Genomic DNA, 19,801 nt, shown 5'->3' on the forward strand with positions numbered 1-19,801 from the left:
TGTGAATATTAGTAAATTCATTTTATCAAATATTGATGTATTTGTGTTGATATTGACTAAGGGTGACCTTCCACTTCCAGGTAAGAATGATGCATATGGTGTTTTTCAAGCTTAATCCACTAACTTCCAGCCACACAATGAACCTTATCCTTCAAATAAACGTCTGTGAGCCACCCCTATATTATTTCCGTTACATGTGTTTGTCCAAAGTTATGACCTGCTGTTAAGGTCACTTCACATCGTGGTCTGCGGATTGCAGTATTTGCAGTGTTTGTTTGCATTTTTTCACTTTCAGTCTCTATTTAAGCAGAATTGCCATCAAAACATCCAGCAAACAACAGCATTAGACTCTTGTTAACCCCCAAGTCTCTTAATGCCAGACGCGCAGGGAAAGCTGCTATTTGGGTCACTGATCCTAATGTGTAATTAGCCGGCCGCGTTGGGAAATTTCTCTGTGCACGTGGATCACAAGCTTAGTTTGCTAGTGGTTGCTGGGGGTGTGGGTGCCGTTGCAAACAGGAAGTGACCGGCTAAAAAAAAACCTGCAAAAGCGTTTAAATGGTTGTTTGGAATATGACTTAAAATAGCCACACTGCTGCCATATGGATCTTGACCGCTCCCCACCTGTAGGCAGAGCTTAGTTTGACAGCAAGGGGTGGCCTGAGACTTGTTTTATTTTATTAGCAGGGATGTGAACCATTCAGAATTGGGAATAAATTAAGACTGTGGCACACTTTTCATGTACAAACTTATTTTTAACATTTAAGCATAGATGTTTAGGATTATAACATTAATATACACTACAGTTCAAAATGTATATAAAAATATCACTTTATTATATATATATATAAATTGAAGAGTCTGGTTCCAAAATGAGATAACTCCGTTTTTACAAATGTTCAAAAAGCCTGTTTTTTTTATTGTGCCTTCCAATTAATATAGATCAAACCAAAGAATAGAGCTAACTAACACAACAAAACACAATAAAACATGGTTACGTTTTAAAAAACATGATTTTTGAACATTTTTAAAAACGGGAATTATCTCTTTTTGGAACCAAACTCTTCAATGTATATATATATATATATATTTATATGTACTAGGCATGCACCGATATGTAAATTTTTGCCGATAATGATAACCGATAATTGTTTAACACTGGAAGTCGATAATCGGTATATTGGCCGATATTTATATATATATATATATATATATATATATATATATATATATATATATAGTATCTAAATATTAATATAACATTTTCTGATACCGAAACAAAAGAAAAGCAAGGAAAACAAGGTTACCATCCATCTCTTTTTTTTCTGGGAAAATCATGTACCACATGCCTGCTTTACACTAGTTAAAGGTTCTTTAACTAATACACTTTTCTGGTATGTTTATTTAATAAACTAATGTTCTTTCAGAGCAACCCAGAAAAGTGTTTGTATACATACACACACACACATCTGGTTTATTATTTCCGTGGGGACAGTCCATAATGATTTGTATACTGTACAAACTGTAAATTTTATCTTCTAAACATAAAGATCACAGAAAAATTTTGCGTTTTTAGATTTAAAAAAAAAAATAGTTATGTTTTTTGTAAGCTTTTTGCCCATGGGGACCTCAATTTTGGTCCCCACGGTTATACAATTCTTCATGTGTTGGTGTGCATTCAGGTTTAGGTCCCCACCGGGATATAAAAACAATGCCGCACACATACAGTATATTTGTTGGTATGTATGTATTTATATATATATATATATGTGTGTGTGTGTATATATATATATATATATATATATATATATATATATAGACATCTGTCTTTCTCTGTCAGGTGGAGGCTGTGGGGATGTATTTTCGGGAGCAGCTTCTGCAGTCTCGTCACAGGGGGGCCTTCGAGCTTGCTTACGTGGGCTTTGTTCGTCTCACCGAGATGCTTTGCAGGTGAGCATCTGCATGACCACCTGAACCAGATCAAACCAAACACGGTAACAATCAATATCCCAATGTGAATGTCTTTAAGCTTTGTCGGTTGGACATAACTATTGGTTTAAACCTACAAACGGCATGTTCCGTTGTCAGCGTAGTTCGATATCCCACTCAGTCACATTTTTCCACTCAGATCCAGGCTGTTGACCCCGAAGGCCTCAGCCAGAACAAGTGTATGTCTTTGTAGATCAGGGAGTCGTAAGAACTGCTTCACCACAGCCCCTGATGTTGTGCTTGGCAATCTCATTTCATACTTTAATCAGTCCAACCTCCCCCAGAATCTCTGCTCTCTGTCAGCTGCTCGGCCGAAGACCAGGCCTGCTCCTGAAGGACAAGCTTCAAATAATCAGGAAGTTTGAAAACTGTTAACATCTGGAAATCTGAGATTTAATGAGTTCTGGAATGTGGTCTCAGCACAGAGGTTGAGGAAATCCACTGGCTCGCTGCCACGAGCGTGACATGAGCGTGACATTAGATCCCTTCAGCCACTGCTGTGAGAGCGTCTTGACCTGTCTGACTTAAGTCCAGCATTCTGCTTTGTTTCACTACCGTAGTTTGCATTCGGCCCGTCACGGCCTTGTGTTCTTCGTTTACATGAAACGCATGCAATGTGTTCATCTGAGCTGAGGCAAGTGAAAAAACATAAAGCCATGATTATTCCTCAAGGTGGAGGTGCAGATGCACACGCACGCAGCTTTGCTTTCGCGTTTAGCACAAGTGAAGAGGCCAGCAGCAGAATACTGCCCTATTTGAATGCTGAATACAGTCCGGTTGGGTGTGTCACAATCTACCGTTATTGTCAGTAATTATTTGATATTGATATTAAAGGGATAGTTCACCTAAAAATGAAAATTCTGTCATCATTTACGCGCTCTCAGATTGCTCTAAACCTGTTTGTTAATTGTTCCTACTATGGCAGTAAATGGGGTACAAGATCTGTTCGGTTACTGAAATTCTTCCAAATATCTTCCTGTGTGTTCAACAGAACAAATACATTTTTACAGGTTTGAAAAAAAAAACAGAGGGTGAGTAAATGATGACAGAATTTTTAATTTTGAAATATCACTTTAATATTGTAGTAATACTTGTTCACATATGATAATATTCTACATAATTCAGCTTCAGTATCTGGTTGACACTTTATCATATGGAATGTGGGGTTTATTGCTTTTAGCATTTTGCCTTAAAAGCCACAATAGTTAAAAACTCTCCCTCCCTACATTTGTATTTGAAGTGTGTGATTCAGTGACCAAAAAGAGAAAACTTAAACCATTAAGAATGTAAACTAAAACCATTAAAATTTTTCTGTTAACTAACATAATAAAAATATAGGCCTAAACGTTTGAAAAAACTTTATCTTAACAAAAATTAGCAATGTTGCATATGGAAATAAGAAAAGTGGAGCTCTCAAATTATTAATTGTCAGTAATTAAAAATGTTACTTAAACTGAAATAAAAATAAAACATTATAGTAAAATAATAATAATGTATAAAATTGCTAAAAATAAAGCATTTAAATAAAACGAAAATAAACCTTAAAATATATAAATTATGTAAAGCAGCAATAAAACATGGCTGTTCAACTTTCTGACGTGCAATCCATTTTTCCTAGAAAGTATATAAAGCATGTTGTTGCATGTCATTTTTTATATTTTAATATTGTTTAAATTGTTTTTTATATACTTTATGCCAGTGTTTCTCAACATTTTTATTTGTAATGCACCCATCACTGTAGTGTAGTGTCCCCCCAAATAAGTACTTATTATCTTAAACTTAAAATTTAAATTGAACCAAAACATTTTCATTTTTTACAATGCTGGAGAATCAATACTTTTGTTGGTGGACTTATTTTTCTGATGTTTGATTGCATTAAAATGTATTATAAATTTCATAAAATGCCACAAAAAATATGTCCCCCCGGAATCAAGTTTGATTGATACCACACCGCGTATGTTGATTTAATTTTTTGCTATCAGTAATGAATCAGTAATGTAAGTCGCCTAATACATTCTGAAAAAGTGACGAAAAGTGTTTGTGCTGGACACAATACTTTTAATACACAATAATTTCATAATTTTCGCCCCATGATATAATTGTTAATATGTTCATCTTAACCCATCATGAATATAAAGTCTCTCAGTCATTGTTGAGTAAGTTTGTGGCATGCAGGCCAACTTTAGCAGTTGTTTCTACACAGAGACTCAGATGTGCTTCTGGTTCTGTCTGGAGTAAAAGTGTCACTGTATGATTATGCGGCCCCACCGTCAACCATGAGACCCGTTACGAGGTGTTGATTGTCTGGCGTTCGGCTGCTGCCTTTTGAAGGTTTTCCCCCGTGTTGGCGACCGAGGAAGGCGTGTGTGTGCGTAAATGGGTGCCCGCTGCATGGTTCAGATTGTTTGATCTGGTCTGTTCGGTCCAGCGCTCCTGCTATAATGGTACTTTTCATAACCAGAGCCTCGCATTCTTCTGCGCTCTCAAAGCGGGTGTCCCGTACACGCTTGGGCAGCCTCTGCGATGTGTTTGCATGTGTATGCGACCAAGCTTTTCAGAGTAATTAATGGTGCTTGCTAAGGCAAGCTTCACTATTATTATTGCTCATACTTTGGGTTAGGAATTCGAGCAAACCCCTAATCTGAAGTATTAAACTTTGTCACGGTGTAGGTCCTGCATATTTGTGCTGAGCTTGGAATGATACCTCAAAAACATTTTGAGGCCTCTTGTTGTCTGGTGAATGACAAAATGAAAAAAGAAATAAACGCGTGCACATTGTGTGTTAAAGAAGCTTGTATTCTTAACAGTGTGCACTAATACTTACTTGGTCATGCTTGCTTTTGACCATTTTTTCACATCCCAGCCGTGTGAATAAGCTGCAGATAAATCCGTTGCTCATAGCGTTCAATCACTTCCACATCCTCGAGTCTGAACCCGAGGTGCAACCGTTGTGTCTGAAAGTGGCTTACGGTCCCACACTGGATTAAGTTCTTAGGATCAACAATAGTCAGTCTCCACAAAGGCTGTTTATGAAAAATTGATGTTTATCTTCAAGACTGTTCCACTCTAGTATAACTTGGCCGTAGTCTGACATTTTTCCCATTTGACTGTTTAAACTGAAAAGAAATTCAATTTCATAGTCAGCGCTTTGCTTTGGGTTCGCATTTGGATGTGATTTGGTTTTCAACCTGCTTTACAAACAGTGAAACGTTGGAAAATCACAGAAAAGCATTGCATTAGAGAAGATGTTACCTAAAGGCGACGCTAAGAGCTGCTGGGAACCGATTGAACTTGGATGCACACAGCCTTTCTCGTTCTTCAGTCCACAATAAGGAGTTTGCGTGCAATCTGTGCCCTGTTAATCTGTGTGTGTTATTGTGTTGTGTTTGTGTGTTAGGAGTGGGAGTGCGACGCTTCAGCAGCTCCCAGCTCACTGGCTGAAGGAGGTCCTCGAGGAGGTGAAATCCAGTGACCCCTCCTCTAAACTCTGTGCCACCCGCCGCAGTGCTGGAATACCTTTCTACATTCAGGTCGGTCCGCTTGACCTCCTCTGTGTACAATACAGACCATTGAAGTTTTTTTTTTTTTGTGATTAAAGTTTACAACTAAGGAATTAAATGAGATAAAAAAAGTGATTAACATGTGTATGAGGGACCTGGAAGAAGTTGTTTTATTCTTCATGAAATGTTAAAATCACACTACCAGATTAAAAATACTTGATTTTCTCCAGTGACCCTGTTAGGAGACAGTTTTGTACATGGACCCTTAAAACATCAAGATTCAAGTTCAGTGGTGTTTCTCTACCACTTGGAAGGTGGTGTCTTTACAGAATTGAGTACAAAAGAAGAACAGGACCAAAAGTAGTCTTAAAGGGATAGATCAGCAAAAAATGAAAATTCTTTCATCGTTTCTTCACCCCCATGTTGTTTAAAACCTGTATATGACTCTTTCTTCTAGGGAACACTCGAGCAGATATTTTGAGAAATGTCCTTACAATGTTTGGAAGTCAATGGGGACCTGTATTGTTTGGTAACAAACATTCTTCAAAATATATTTTGAGCTATACAGAAGAAAGTCGTACTGGTTTGAAACGCGTTAAGAGAAAATTAGATAATGTGATGTCTATATTTACAAACTATGTCCAATATAAAAACCGTTTGTCCAATATATTTACGAAATATATCACAATTCACACCAATTACTTTTACAATATATATATATATACACACATATATTTATATACACTCACCTAAAGGATTATTAGGAACACCTGTTCAATTTCTCATTAATTCAATTATGGTGGTGGTGTAATGCTGTGGGGGATGTTTTCTTGGCACACTTTAGGCCCCTTAGTGCCAATTGGGCTTACCTGAGCATTGTTTCTGACCATGTCCATGCCTTTATGACCCCCATGTACCCATCCTCTGATGGCTTCTTCCAGCAGGATAATTCTTCTAGCAGGAGAATGCAGTTCTGAAGGCGAAAGGGGGTCAAACACAGTATTAGTATGGTGTTCCTAATAATCCTTTATGTGAGTGTGTATATATATATATATATATATACATTCTCTTCTGTGAACTATGGCTCTTTGATCAGTAGCAAGTACTGCTCGATCTAAAATCACCACGAGATTGAATCGTTTATAACGCGCATCTGAAAGAGCAACATTCCTCAAACATTATCATTATAAATATACTTTATTATCATGAAAATACCTGAAAACGTTTGAAGAACAGCGATAGAATATGACTGTCGGCATTTCCTTGATCTATGGCTGTGTTAGAAATTGCCCCCTATACCCTAAAATAGTGCACTATTGGAGGAGACATCCATTTAAGTTGTGTCCGAATTCATGGTGGGCATTATTGAGTGCACTCATTTACATGTACACTCACGGCTAGCCAGCTATCGTGAGACTCGAATCTTCAAATATACTTACTCATTTTCACCCGCTCCTTAAAGTGGACTAAATTAGTGAACTAAGGCAGGGATTAGTGCAGCCTATTGCTGCGTCCCAATTTGTCCACTTATACTATGCACTAAAAGTATTTACTGATTTTGTTATTGAAAAGTATATACATTTTATTGTGTAGCAAAACAATATGTACGCACATGGGACGTTCTAATAGGAAACGGATGTGGCCATTTTGCCTAGACAACATTGTGGCCATTGACCATCGCACACATCAAAATACAGCTCTTCTTTCCATTTAAGTATATATTCATTCATTGTTTCCTATATAATGTTAACTCTATAGTTATATTTATTAATTTAGTGACGCATCCGTTTTCTAATTTTATCAATACAGTGGAGCCTCACTAAACTCTGGAAATGTTAGCATTGGAGTGTGCATCATTCTGCACTTCACATTTCTACCGAAAATGTAGTCTGATAATGTTAAGAATACTCTTTTCAATGTACTACGATTTGGGACGTACTCATTCTATTTTTGAATACCATTTAAGACGGATAGAATGCGAATTGGGAATGTGTCGCCGCGTCCGAAATCTCCTACTTCCATTCTATATAGAAGGCGAAAATGAGTATGAGTCATGAATAGAATGTCCGAAACCTCAGTATGGTTAAGCAGTTGGCGAGAAAGGTCTACTACTTCCGATGACATTTGAGTGTGGATTGGATGGACACTTATCTATCCCATGATGCCACAGGAACTGAGCAACAGTCAAATTTCAAAAGTCAATCAAATTAATATAGCGGAAAACTTTAAGATGGACATCTGTTTTTAATGTAAGTGGCAATAAATGAATTACTTGTGACTAAATTATGTTTTTATCAACGCTCACATGAAGGTTGTTGTTAATACATCATAGGTCAAAGAGCATACGGCTCACATGACTATAAAACATGGCGGATGCAGTATATCCGAAATGTATTCATACTACTCCCACTCAAACTATAGAGACCGTACTGTTTTGATGATTCAAATTCAGTACGTACTGTCCCAGTATGCGATTTTGGACGGTGAGAAATTTCCACCAGCGGGAATTCTTTAAATGAATCAGTTTGAAATGAACATCTGCGGATCAGTAATTGATTCTGTGCATTTTTTTTTACATCTCGTGAGAGGTCAGAATAGCTCAATACTGAAGTCAGGGAAAATGGGCTTTGAGATCTGAATCAGGACACAAGGAGAGGGATTTGGAGGAGCGTACGACATGCAGAGGATAGATAAACTCAACACCTGGCACAAGTTTACATTCCTACGGCATGTTTCTGATAAGGTGAGCCCGCCCGGCGGGTTCACGCCCTGTGGCTCTGCTGCGCTGGGAATAAAAACTCAAGAGAAACGACTGTGTTACGCTCATTATCTCAGCAAGTCATGCTGTCATTCACTGTCACTGGAGTATTCAGGGTGTAATATTGACTTCAGCTGTGTTAGACACTCGAACGTCGATGTTTGTGCTTTGTCTTTAAAACACTTGATTTCTACTGTAAGTTCACTATTGTAATAGGCTTCTAATGTCTTGTGTGAAGGCCCTGCTGTCCTCTGAGCCAAAGTCTTCCAGCTGTAGTCTTCTGAAGATGACCATGAGATGTCTGACTGCATTGGCCATGCCCTCGGATGATGGATCTACTGACATCAGTACTGTGCCACAGGTGGAGAACACATAAACACAGAGGAAAATCTGCTTGGATTGTTAAACAATTCTGCAATTAGATCTGAAGTTTGTTTATTATGTCATTACGTGTGTTTGCTTGAACATACAGGTCCACGCTCTGAACATCCTGAGGGCTCTGTTTCGAGATACTCGTCTGGGAGAGAACATTGTGCCGTTCGTGGCAGAAGGCATGCAGGCCGCTATTCTGGGCTTCACCTCACCTGTGTGGGCTGTGAGTGTCTTCTTGGTCATATAATCAACCATTTTGGCAAGCTTAGTTTCTTTTCTGGCATTTACTTACAAAAACGTTCCTGTGTTGTTGGACCAGGTAAACTCCATGATGTGGGAATACCAATGTGTTGTAATTCCATTGATACTCTTACTGGGGATTTAACACCAGTGTATTTGCAGCAAATGAGAGACATACAAAAAATGATCTAATAAAAATGTATTGTGTTAGTTGCTAGGGGGCGTTGCTAGGATTGGAAGGGATAGTGAGAATAATATTCAACACCCCACCCAGATACATAAACGTACACATCAGACTTTTCGATGATGCCTACAAAGAAAACTCTTGCATACATCACTTAGGCCTACACTGCTCCACTGTGAGCAAGATTCTCTTACAGTCATTATACTGCAATGTGTTACTCAACTCAACTAGCATTTTCGGTCTGATTTTCTAGTACAAATATCTAAAACGTCTTAGATAGTTTTCATTTGTCAGGATAATCTTGATTTAGATGTTTCATCTTGCTAATACAAGTTCTTCTTAACACACTGGTAGATTGTTTTGCTTTTAACTTGTAGTATAGGCTTAGCTTTTTAAATCTGGAAAAAGTCCAGTACACTGTAAATCTCTTGAGCATATAACATACAACAGTTTCTATATATGTCGCTCCTTATTTTCATACATTTCATCAGTAATTAAATGCCTTTTATATTTTACAGTTCTTTTCCCTGGTGGACAAAATGTGTCCTACATTTTATGGCTACAGGTTTAAAAACGTCTAAAACGTCTTGTTGTGTATTCCAGCCATTAGTTGTTCTGACAGTTCATTCATGTGCACATTAAAAAGGAAAGTATCCCACTTCACTCCATGGCAAAAGACTTCATTTTATTGATTAAAGTTGCACAAAAACTACAAAACTGCTTAGATACGTTGAAAACACTAACAACTTCTTTCTACTTAATTTACTACTTAACTACTTAAAGCTTAATTTCATGGAGCACCTCTTTACGTGAATAAATAACATTTTTTGAAACAGTGCCACCTGCTGACAGGATCAGGTGCTGTTTAACAGCGTGGCACAACGAGCGCTTCAGAGATGCGATTAATGAAACAAACTTGTAAAATTACGCTCACTTGTGTCTCAAAAACATATTTAATACTCTTCTTGTTTGTGTGTTGAAAGTTTTTTAAATCCTCAAAAAAGATGAGGGGCTTTCGGTAAAACACCCAATCCCACCCCTCGCTATGCCACTGACTTAAACACATGAAAATGTTTACTTCAAACATAGTATTAAAAAAATTCATGGCCATTCAAGATGACAGATAATGCTTAAAAAATCAATGATCGTGTTCTGTAACATACAATATTTATATCTCATCCAGCTCACATAACCCAGCTTTTTAGGACCCAAATAGGAGTATAAAGATTTGTTTAGATCCTGACTAGGTCATATTACTAACCCTTATGGTACTTCACATTTTCATTTCACAATTTAAAAAGATAAAAGCATATCAGAAGTCAGAAAGTTTTTTGATTTGAATGTTAGCTGATACAGTATTTAAGGAGCAATGTGGAGATTTTAGCAGCACCTAGTGGTGCTAAATTGCGAATTGCAACCAATGGCTCACTCTACCTCACCCTTTTAATCACAACGGTGGCTGACACAGGACTTAGATGGCGCCACATTTTTCGCTTCTTTTTTCGAATGAGATAACGTATTAAAAAACTACACAATAGACTGTTAAATGTGTACATTTAAATTTCTCAGACATGTTGCACCCTAGTTCCTAAAGTATAGTGACCCCAAAAAGTATATGAACACCTCACCACACTATGCACTAAGTGTTCAATAATATAAATACACAGCCCAGTTCATAAAAAGGGCTGCCAGATCTGTGTGACAAAACTAGTCCAATAGCCAACAAAACTAGGCTTAAACTATCCCAACAACTCCAGCCCTTATACCAAAACTCAAAATGTGCCTACTATACAGGAACCGAAAATAACTATTTTACCGACCCTTTTATGCATTACTCACAATTTATTATATTATTTCTTTATAGAACTTTATACATTATCATAAACACAGTCTGTTATCAGAAATGACTTAGTTTTACCTCCACAATGACCGCTGATGAACAAAATCCTTCCACCTAAAACTCGCAAAATAAAAAAACAACCCGCAGCAATTTAAAAGTAGTCCAATTCTGTGGGACCTGGCAACCCCGCTAAGAATTGTGAAGCTAGTTCTGGGAACAGCTCTGGCATCATTTGTTCGCAGAGGACATTTTGAGCATTTATTTATAAAACACAATTTCTAAGAACGTTTAAGTGTTTATGGTCCCTGTTTGTATTGCACGTACTGCACATTACATAAAGTAACATAAATGGTTTTATTGATCTATGTAGAGGCCTAAAGACAACTCACTCCACATCGCTCGCCTCTCCTCTTGTTCTCACGCTCATTTGTTCACCGGTCCACGCGTAACCAAGCAGACTGTGAGGCTGAAACTGCTGCCGCGGCCCTGACAGGTTAATAATTAAAGTGAATGAGAGCACAGCGGCACAGGAGTCGTACGTGCGGTGACACACACAGCTGTGCGGTGGTCCTGGCCTGCTGCCCCGGTTCGCTCACTTTGATCACCTCCACATGGGTGACACGACGCCAGCAGGTCACCATGGCGACATGTAGGTCACATTCCTGTGCACTATTCACTCATACCTGTCCGTCTTTCACTATATATCTCTCCTCACCTCATTTTGTTATCAGTTCATTCTTTTGGGGTCATTTTTTCCTTCTCATTCATTCTATACTCTCTGCTGCTGTTCTCAGACATTCATACTCTTCACTCATACTGTACTTTGGGCCAGTAGACCACAGCTCGATTAATCCTTCCAGAGTGCAACAGTCATTCATAGAAAACGTACAGTTTTCTCACACCGTGTCTACACCGCAAATGGGCCTAAGAACAGATTAGAGCCCATCATCATTTTACATTTTGTCCACACTGGATTTGGCGCGACCCCAAAGAGATGAAAGATATTTCGAAAAATGTTACTAACTCAGATTTGGTTGTTTGTTTTTATTTATTCTTCAAAATATTTTATTTCGTGTTCAACAGAACAAAGACAAAATATACAATAGTTCTTTCTTCAATGGCAGTCAATGATGCCCTTGAAATCTCAGTGGCAAACATTCTTCGCAATCTCTTTTATTTATTTTATTTAGGGACAGTTCACCCCTCCCAAAAAGTATTAAGCCTTGTTCAAAAGCAACTGTATATGACTTTTTCTTCTGTGAAACACAAAAGAAAATATTTTGACCAATTTCTCTATGGTTTATTGTTCATTCAATGGGGGCAATTATTGTTTAGTTTGCAACATTCTTCAAAAGACATGAGGACGAATAATCGATGAGAGAATTTTCATTTTTGGGTGCACTGTCCCTTTAAGGACTCTGTTTGTTCAGCATTACACATGAGAGTAGGTGTCCCAAAGGTCTTTTGCGGTTCTTGGAACTAAAAAGACCACTGAGTCTGGCTGATTGTTTTAAGTTGCCCTTATGACTGCATGATGTTGGATTTGTGACTAAGCTCTTGTGAACCGTTGAGCTCCTAGTTTTTGCTTTGTAAAGAGTTAGCTTTAGCATCATGTGCTTTGACTCACTGCTCTGTACAGTGCTAAAAGCTGAAGAATAAATAGCAAAAATGGATGGCTAAAGTCAATTCAAAATACATTTGCAGTTTTTATCGTTTTGAGATATTTAGATATTTTTCTAATACCGTAAAAAGCTTAAAACTATCAGGGGACTTTTAGCTTTCCTGTAGCTCAGTGGTAAGAGCATTGCTTTAACAAGGCAAGGTTTTGGGTTCGATCCCAGCGGATTGCAAATGTATAAATGTATAGGATAATGCAATGTAAGTCGCTTTGGATAAAAGCGTCAGCTAAATGCATAATTGTAAATGTAGCTGTATTGCTTGATTTTATAACTGACTCACTTAATAAGGTTGTATTTGTTAACATTAGTAAATGCATTGACTAAAATGAACTAGCAATGACAGTATCGTTTTTTTAAATGTAATATGCCAATACAATTGTTGATGTCAGTTCATGGTGTTATAGGTCTACTGTATGAAATGTAGTGGCATCTAGTTGAGAGGTTACGAATTGCAACCAACGGCTCACTCCACTCCTTTTGAGGCACTATGGTGGCTGACCCAAAACTAAGATGTCGTCACGCTTTCGCTTTTTTAACAAAGGAGATTTAAACGTATTTACGAAACACACTCTGTAGTAGAGTTTGTTGGTTTAGGGCTCCTGTAGAAAGAGGGTGAAAAGGGGGAATTCCATGTAAGGGGACCCACGGTGTATGTAGATAGAAATGGCTCATTCTAAGAAAATACAAACATAACGCTTCATTATGTAAGGTATTTATATAACTCTGAACATATATTTATGTTTATTATATTACATTTTTGTCAATAGATACTCAAGAAAAATGACAGAGGACCTTTAACTAATGTAAACAGAGACAACTTTTGATTTAAAAAATGTGTTAGTAAATGATCAAATTGACATGAACTTAGATAAATAAATGCTGGAGGTATTGTTCATTGTTACGTCATGTCTCATTTGTATCTTTGTGTCGTTGTGTTTTGCCATCTCATCCTGGCTTCAGGTGAGGAACTCCTCAACTCTACTCTTCAGCACTCTCATCACACGGATATTCGGAGTGAAAAAAGGAAAAGATGAGCATTCTAAAAAGAACAGGTGAGGAATCACAGTCTTTACTTTCATACACCTTTCCTTGATTCATTTTATACTCATTTTATACAAAACACTCTCAACCTAAAAACTTGGTGTTCGTTTTACTTCTGCAAAATGATCTACGGTGTTGCAGAGTGAAGCGGGATATTCACAATATGTGCACAATAAAACCAGGATAATGCATTAAGAAAGTAAATACGGTCATTTAAGGTCATGTTTTCATATTTGAGGCAGTTTAGTCAAAATATCTAATACACATCTACAAAGGGTATCTTTAAAGATTTGTGTTGTTCTTTAAGTAGACGTCTATGTGCACTGAACCTGAGTTGGTCTGCACGTGACCCAAAAGCTTTAATGAGATGTTTTCCCAAAACACATTATGTGTAATTTTGCCATAAAAGCTTACTGAAAATAAAAGATTCTTGATAATTCTTTGTGGAAAAAAAACCTCCTGTGAGATCCTTTCAGGGGTTGTTCACTAGGGGGCACTGTAACTCTGTTCATTTTCTACCTCTATTCCTGTTGTTAATCTCTGTCTCATGTTGGCCTGCAGCGCATGGATCCATTCCAGCCACTTAAATGGTCTGGATGTTCCTTCCAAGTGCCTGTTTGCCTTTATTTGTCTGTGTTCTGCCTCTATCATCCCACGGTTAGCCTCCCTCGCACAGACGGATAGCTTTCGGCGATAGCTCCAAACTCTTCATCGTGAGCTCTTCAGTCAAGCTGACGCACGGGGGTTAACGCTCTAATCATTATCTTCTGTGCATACTTATCTTTTTCATAACAGTGGGAATGCTAACAATATCTTCTCCCACTCACAAACACACAACCGTGGACACACTCATTCGCGTTCGCACCTTCACTAGCGACTCTGTTGTCAAGCACTAACACTGATATGACCGTTAACCCCCCCTGACCCCTGGCTGCAGCGGGATGGACGTGTGGGCCGCAATGGGACCTCCCGCTGCGGCGACTCTCTAATCTCATGAAACCGGTGGAGCGCAAGCTGTTGCAAGAATGTCCAGATGCATTGTGGGATTGAGCGCAGAAACGTTACGGATGGAGTGTGGAATGACTAAACAGGAGTGGCAGTGACCTCGATGAGGAGCATTAATAATGGCTCATTCATGAGATCATGGCTTGGTTTGATTCATCGCCGTGCTGATTAGATCTAATTGTATAGTCGACTCAACCCAGCATTGGCATACCTCACCCTTTAAAGAGCCCATGTGGTCCCAGGTCAGCTGACCATCGCGTTTTGCTTTAAGATTACCGCTCGAGTGCTGTGAATGCCGGCAGTCAGGATAGTTTACTTTCAGCTGAACTCTGCCATCAGCTTGTCCAACATTTCAATGTGTTTGTGTTTAGTTTAATGTGTTTGCGTGACAGGCGGTTTGATCATTTGGGTCGGTCAGCTTTTCCTTAATGTTTTGTTTCATTGATGTTCCTGTGTGTGTTTGATTTGTTGTATTATATTTTGATATGTACTTACAAAACATTTTGACAGGCTGTCTTTGGTTTCTTTCCATCTTAAATTGTTTTCAGTTTGTCATAGTCCGGACTATCACCATGCTTCTCAAATTTCTGCAATGTTTGGTATGTGCACTGTGCATAGTATGCAAATATTCTGTATGTGTGGTATACCAGGAAGGCTGATTTTTTTTGTTGTTGGCCAGAACGTGGGTTGTAAGGTAGAGCACATTTATCACAGTCCACTATCCCACAATGCAATGTTCTTGACTTGACCTCATTATCTTTAGTGTGGCAAGTAGTGTATTATCATATATCATAAGACGATCACTGTTCTTTAATTGTTCTTTAATCTTCGTTTCTTTTAACATCCATGATGTTTACTCAAATTGACAACAATATTTTGTAAAAACCCTTCAAAAATGTTAATGATAGCTTAATTCTTTTAACCAATTGCTGCATAATATAATTCCTAGTAGTATGTAAATGTAATGAAGTATTCTTGTAGGAACCTAGTATTCCATAAATACAGAAGTAAACAAGTCGTGTAGAACTAACTGTGACCTTTTAAACTCAAACGCACACATAAAACAGTTGCATGATTTCAGAAAGCACGGCCAGATAATCAAGCCGAAGAGTTTTACAACTTTTAATTGCATTCGTTTATGAAATCTGAGTGTTCGTTTGAAGCCGTGCTCTTGTCTTGTGTTCGCGGCCATTCAAGTGTGGCGTTCTGCGTGTGTTTGATGGGCTGATTTTGTTGTTCAAACACGTGTTCAACATTAGCTTTTATGTTTTCCATAACTATAAAACAGTCGACGGCAAACACTAATATCCTTTGCAAAAAGTTTGAATCATGTTATGACAATGCCTAAACAAAACCAGAGTACAGAGTAATTGTTTCCCTGCTGCTTTTGGACGAAAACAGTTGAAAAAGATGAAAACAGTTACGTGTGATATCCATCTCAATTTAACGTGTTTAATCATTTAAAACTAAAGACGTTTTCTATGTTATATCAAAACATTTAGAGAATACTATTATGATTTCAGTAGCATGTATGTGAAGGCAAACAAAGTGGCCAGCCTGTGCAATCATCTCGCCCATGCTTATGTAAGGAGATCTTAAGTGGCTGTAGAAGACATGAGACTAGCACAATGTTTTGGAATTGCTTTTCAGTGACCATGGATCAAATATATGATATAACAGAACATTATTTAAGATAATTATGCTATAGCAGCCAATGTATATGATTATTAAATGACTGCTGTCATTTTATTGGATTATTATATAGTATAGCGGCCAATGTATATGATTTTTATGATATACAGTAGATGGCATTATATATGTTTACTATATGATAAAGCAAGCCTTTCCTGTGGCTCAGTGGTTAGAGCAAGGCACTTTTGATAGTTTAATCCCAGGGGATTGCACAGCCAGAATTTTTTTTATAATACAATGCAATGAAGTCGCTTTGGATAAAAGAGTCTGCCAAATGTAAAATATAATATATATATATATGATTGATATAGGGACCAATGTATATGATTATTGCGATATGGCAGGCATTATATATGATTGTTATACGATATAGCAGGCATTTTATGATATAGCGGCCATTATATATATGGTTATAATATGATATAGAAGCCGTTATCTATGATTTGTATAATATAGCGGCCAATCTACATGTTTATAATATGATATAGATGCCATTATATATGATTATTATATGATATAGCAGCCAATGTAAATGATTATTATATGATTTAGCTGCCAGTATTTGATAATTATTTTATGGCATGCATTATAAATTATTGTTATACGACATTGTGACTATTATCTATCGCTTGTATAATATAGCGGCCAATCTACAGTATATGATTGTTATATAATATAGAGGGCATTATATATGATTAATATATGATATAGCGGCCATTATACAGTATATGATTGTTATATAATGTTGTAGCCACTATATTTGTATATAATAGGATGTAGTGGACGTCATATTTGATTATCAAATAGCAAACATTGATGTTTTATATGAAATAGCATACACGATATGATTATAATATAGCAGATATTATGTATGATTAGTATACTTGAATCAACGTTAAAGAACTGTTGGACTGAAAATTAGTTGGTATGCCGGACCTTCTTTTGCTGACCTTGATTATCTCACACACTATAAGAAAAAATCCTGTGTTTCTGACCTTCTGTGTTCTGGGTGTACAATAGATAACCAAATTAGCTACAGAAATACTGTTGTCCAGTGTGGTTTGTTTTTGTGGTACTGCCAAAATGTAACTAGTGCCTTGTAAACAAACACACACGAGGCTATTACACCTGTACAGTTTAGATAATTTACATTTGTAAATATAATGACAAGCAAATAAATGGATGATTTAGAATGGTTTAAAGTTTGCAAGCCATGTTTATGTACATCTTGCAAGCGTTGAGTCAGGCAAACACTAATCTATACAGAAAGAAAGCAGGGTTTTGACAAGCTTAACTTAAACCACGTTTTTAACCACGCTAACATGCTGCAAGGGTGACATACTTAGATGACCTGCTTTGTTCCCATGACAGCACCCTGGCCTTAGTTCAGACCAGACTGTGCACATTAGTGGTTGAAACAGGATGTGGTGTGTATTTTACGTCGCTGAAGTTACAACATGTGTGTTTTAAATATTGGCTCTTGATCTAAAGTTAGTCCTGTATAGGCTGCTTCAGTTAGACACGAAAAAAAACCTTTTATTAGATGGTCCATCTCAAACATAGAGGCTAAGTTAAATATAGCATGTTTATGCGTTTCTCACACACGCACACACTTTCACCGTCTGCCCTTCCATCTCTTCACACATACACATTCCCATGGTTTATTCCAGCCTCGGTGCTTTCTAAGGAATAAACAAACACGGACCCCGAGCCGCGTGTCCCCGCTGCGCTCCATCACAGGCTCAGCTAATGAGAGCTTTATAGAGCTGTAAAGAGCTGAGGCTTTAGGAAGTGGTTAACAAACCAGACTTTTAAAGGTTGCAATGTTTTCACCCCTCCTTCTCTATTTTTCCCCTCTATTTCTGTTGGACAAGATTTGTCTCTCTTTTCCTGTCCTTGTGTCACAAACATTTAAAACCTTGTGAGGGAGCACTTAACACAAAGAGTGTTCTAAATGGTAAGATGATTATTTAGATGTACTTCCATTAAGCAGTCACGTATTATCAGTATGTGTGTTTCTCAACTCAATATAGCGCATTTTAAAATTTTCGGTATTAAACCGACTATAATTTCCTTTATTAATATTCCTTTGCAATATTAATTATGTAAAACTTTAAAATTCTAATTCTAAATGAAAGAAATTCTCAATGAGAATTGAACATTCTTGATATCTCCTCTTGGATAAATTGTAAAGCCTTAAGTATAGTTCCCTTTATACACGTATTGAAGCGAAGTACACTTCATTTGGCCCTATTTGCGAACACAAGTGTTCAAAGAATGCACATTGCAACAAATTGCAATTCCTCTCCTGGCCTTGAAGGGTCTTGTTTTTTCTCAATGATCTTTTGCTTTTTTACTGTACTTGTAAAAAATCTTTCTCCTCCTTTTAAGACTCTTTCTTGACACTTTAATTACCACTTGAAGCGTTGGGATCGCAAGACGAGGGCAATGTATTTATTGACCAAAATTCCAATTTTTAACTTTTTCCTGTAGCTCAAAATTATTGTCATGTGATTAGCTGCTGGTCTGAGCACATAGTTATTTATATAACATTGCATTTCTGACAATACATCCTCCTTAATTTCACACACTGCACATTCTTTGATTTAAAAAGTCAGTTGCATTGCTGTCTATGGGTGGGTGTCAGAAATCTCCCAAACCTCATCAAATTTGTGTTACAAAGATGAATGGATGTCCTAGGCTTGTTGAAAGACTTGAGTGAGTAATTTATGGCAGTATTTTCAATTTTCGGTGGAGTTTCCATTTAAAGGGGTCATATGGCGCAAATATGTGATTTTCAGTGTCTTTGGTGTGTTTTAAGTTGCCCATGCATATATTAGACGCTTAAAATTGCAAAAATGAAAGTGTCGGTACAAAAGATGCATTCTATCTGAAAGCGAATACTCACACAGACCTGGCTGGAACGCCTCGTGTAACCACACCCCCACAAATCTACGTCAGTTTGTGGTATGATTTGACAAAAACCGCCCAAATGTATACGAGGTGAGGTGGACGTACCTGTCAGTAAAAATGCTTGGGAACATGATGTTCCAAATATGGTAAGAGGCATTACATTTCCGTCACACGCTTGCAGTATTCGACCAATAACTACACACTGGTTAACTGGCCAATCATAGCACCGTTTTTAAACCTTAAAACGTGTAAACATATTGCATTATCTAAAACAAACGACAATATTCATTTTAGCCGTGTCATATGACCCCTTTAAGTCAGTAATGAAAGTAACCTATATGACATCCAATAGCTCTAATTTAGGAAGAAAATGATGCCGTGCTCACAAATCTCATTCACACCACAATTAAAAATTTACAAATGCGGGAATTGCCCATTGCATGTTCTTGCATGCTTATAATGTTAGTTTCTGCCAAACATCTGCTTTTTGTACTTGATGGAAATTAATCATACCGCTTTGAGTTGTTATTGTTTTTGATTTCATATTTGATATGTTCTTTGCAGTGTCAGCTGTTGGTGTGAGATTGC

At 37.4% G+C, this 19,801-nt stretch overlaps 1 protein-coding gene across 2 annotated transcripts in view; it reads left to right on the forward strand.

The window, feature by feature from the left end:
- thada (THADA armadillo repeat containing) overlaps positions 1-19,801 on the forward strand; it is a 75,237-nt gene that overhangs the window by 12,683 nt on the left and 42,753 nt on the right. For both annotated transcript variants that reach the window (XM_056760935.1, XM_056760936.1), the window contains exons 22-26: positions 1,841-1,950; positions 5,387-5,519; positions 8,486-8,608; positions 8,720-8,842; positions 13,523-13,614. In XM_056760935.1, coding sequence (XP_056616913.1) covers positions 1,841-1,950; positions 5,387-5,519; positions 8,486-8,608; positions 8,720-8,842; positions 13,523-13,614 — 581 coding nt within the window. The remainder of the gene's footprint in view (positions 1-1,840; positions 1,951-5,386; positions 5,520-8,485; positions 8,609-8,719; positions 8,843-13,522; positions 13,615-19,801) is intronic.

This window comes from Triplophysa dalaica, chromosome 11 (assembly GCF_015846415.1).
Source record: "Triplophysa dalaica isolate WHDGS20190420 chromosome 11, ASM1584641v1, whole genome shotgun sequence".
NCBI classification, from domain to species: Eukaryota; Metazoa; Chordata; class Actinopteri; order Cypriniformes; family Nemacheilidae; genus Triplophysa; species Triplophysa dalaica.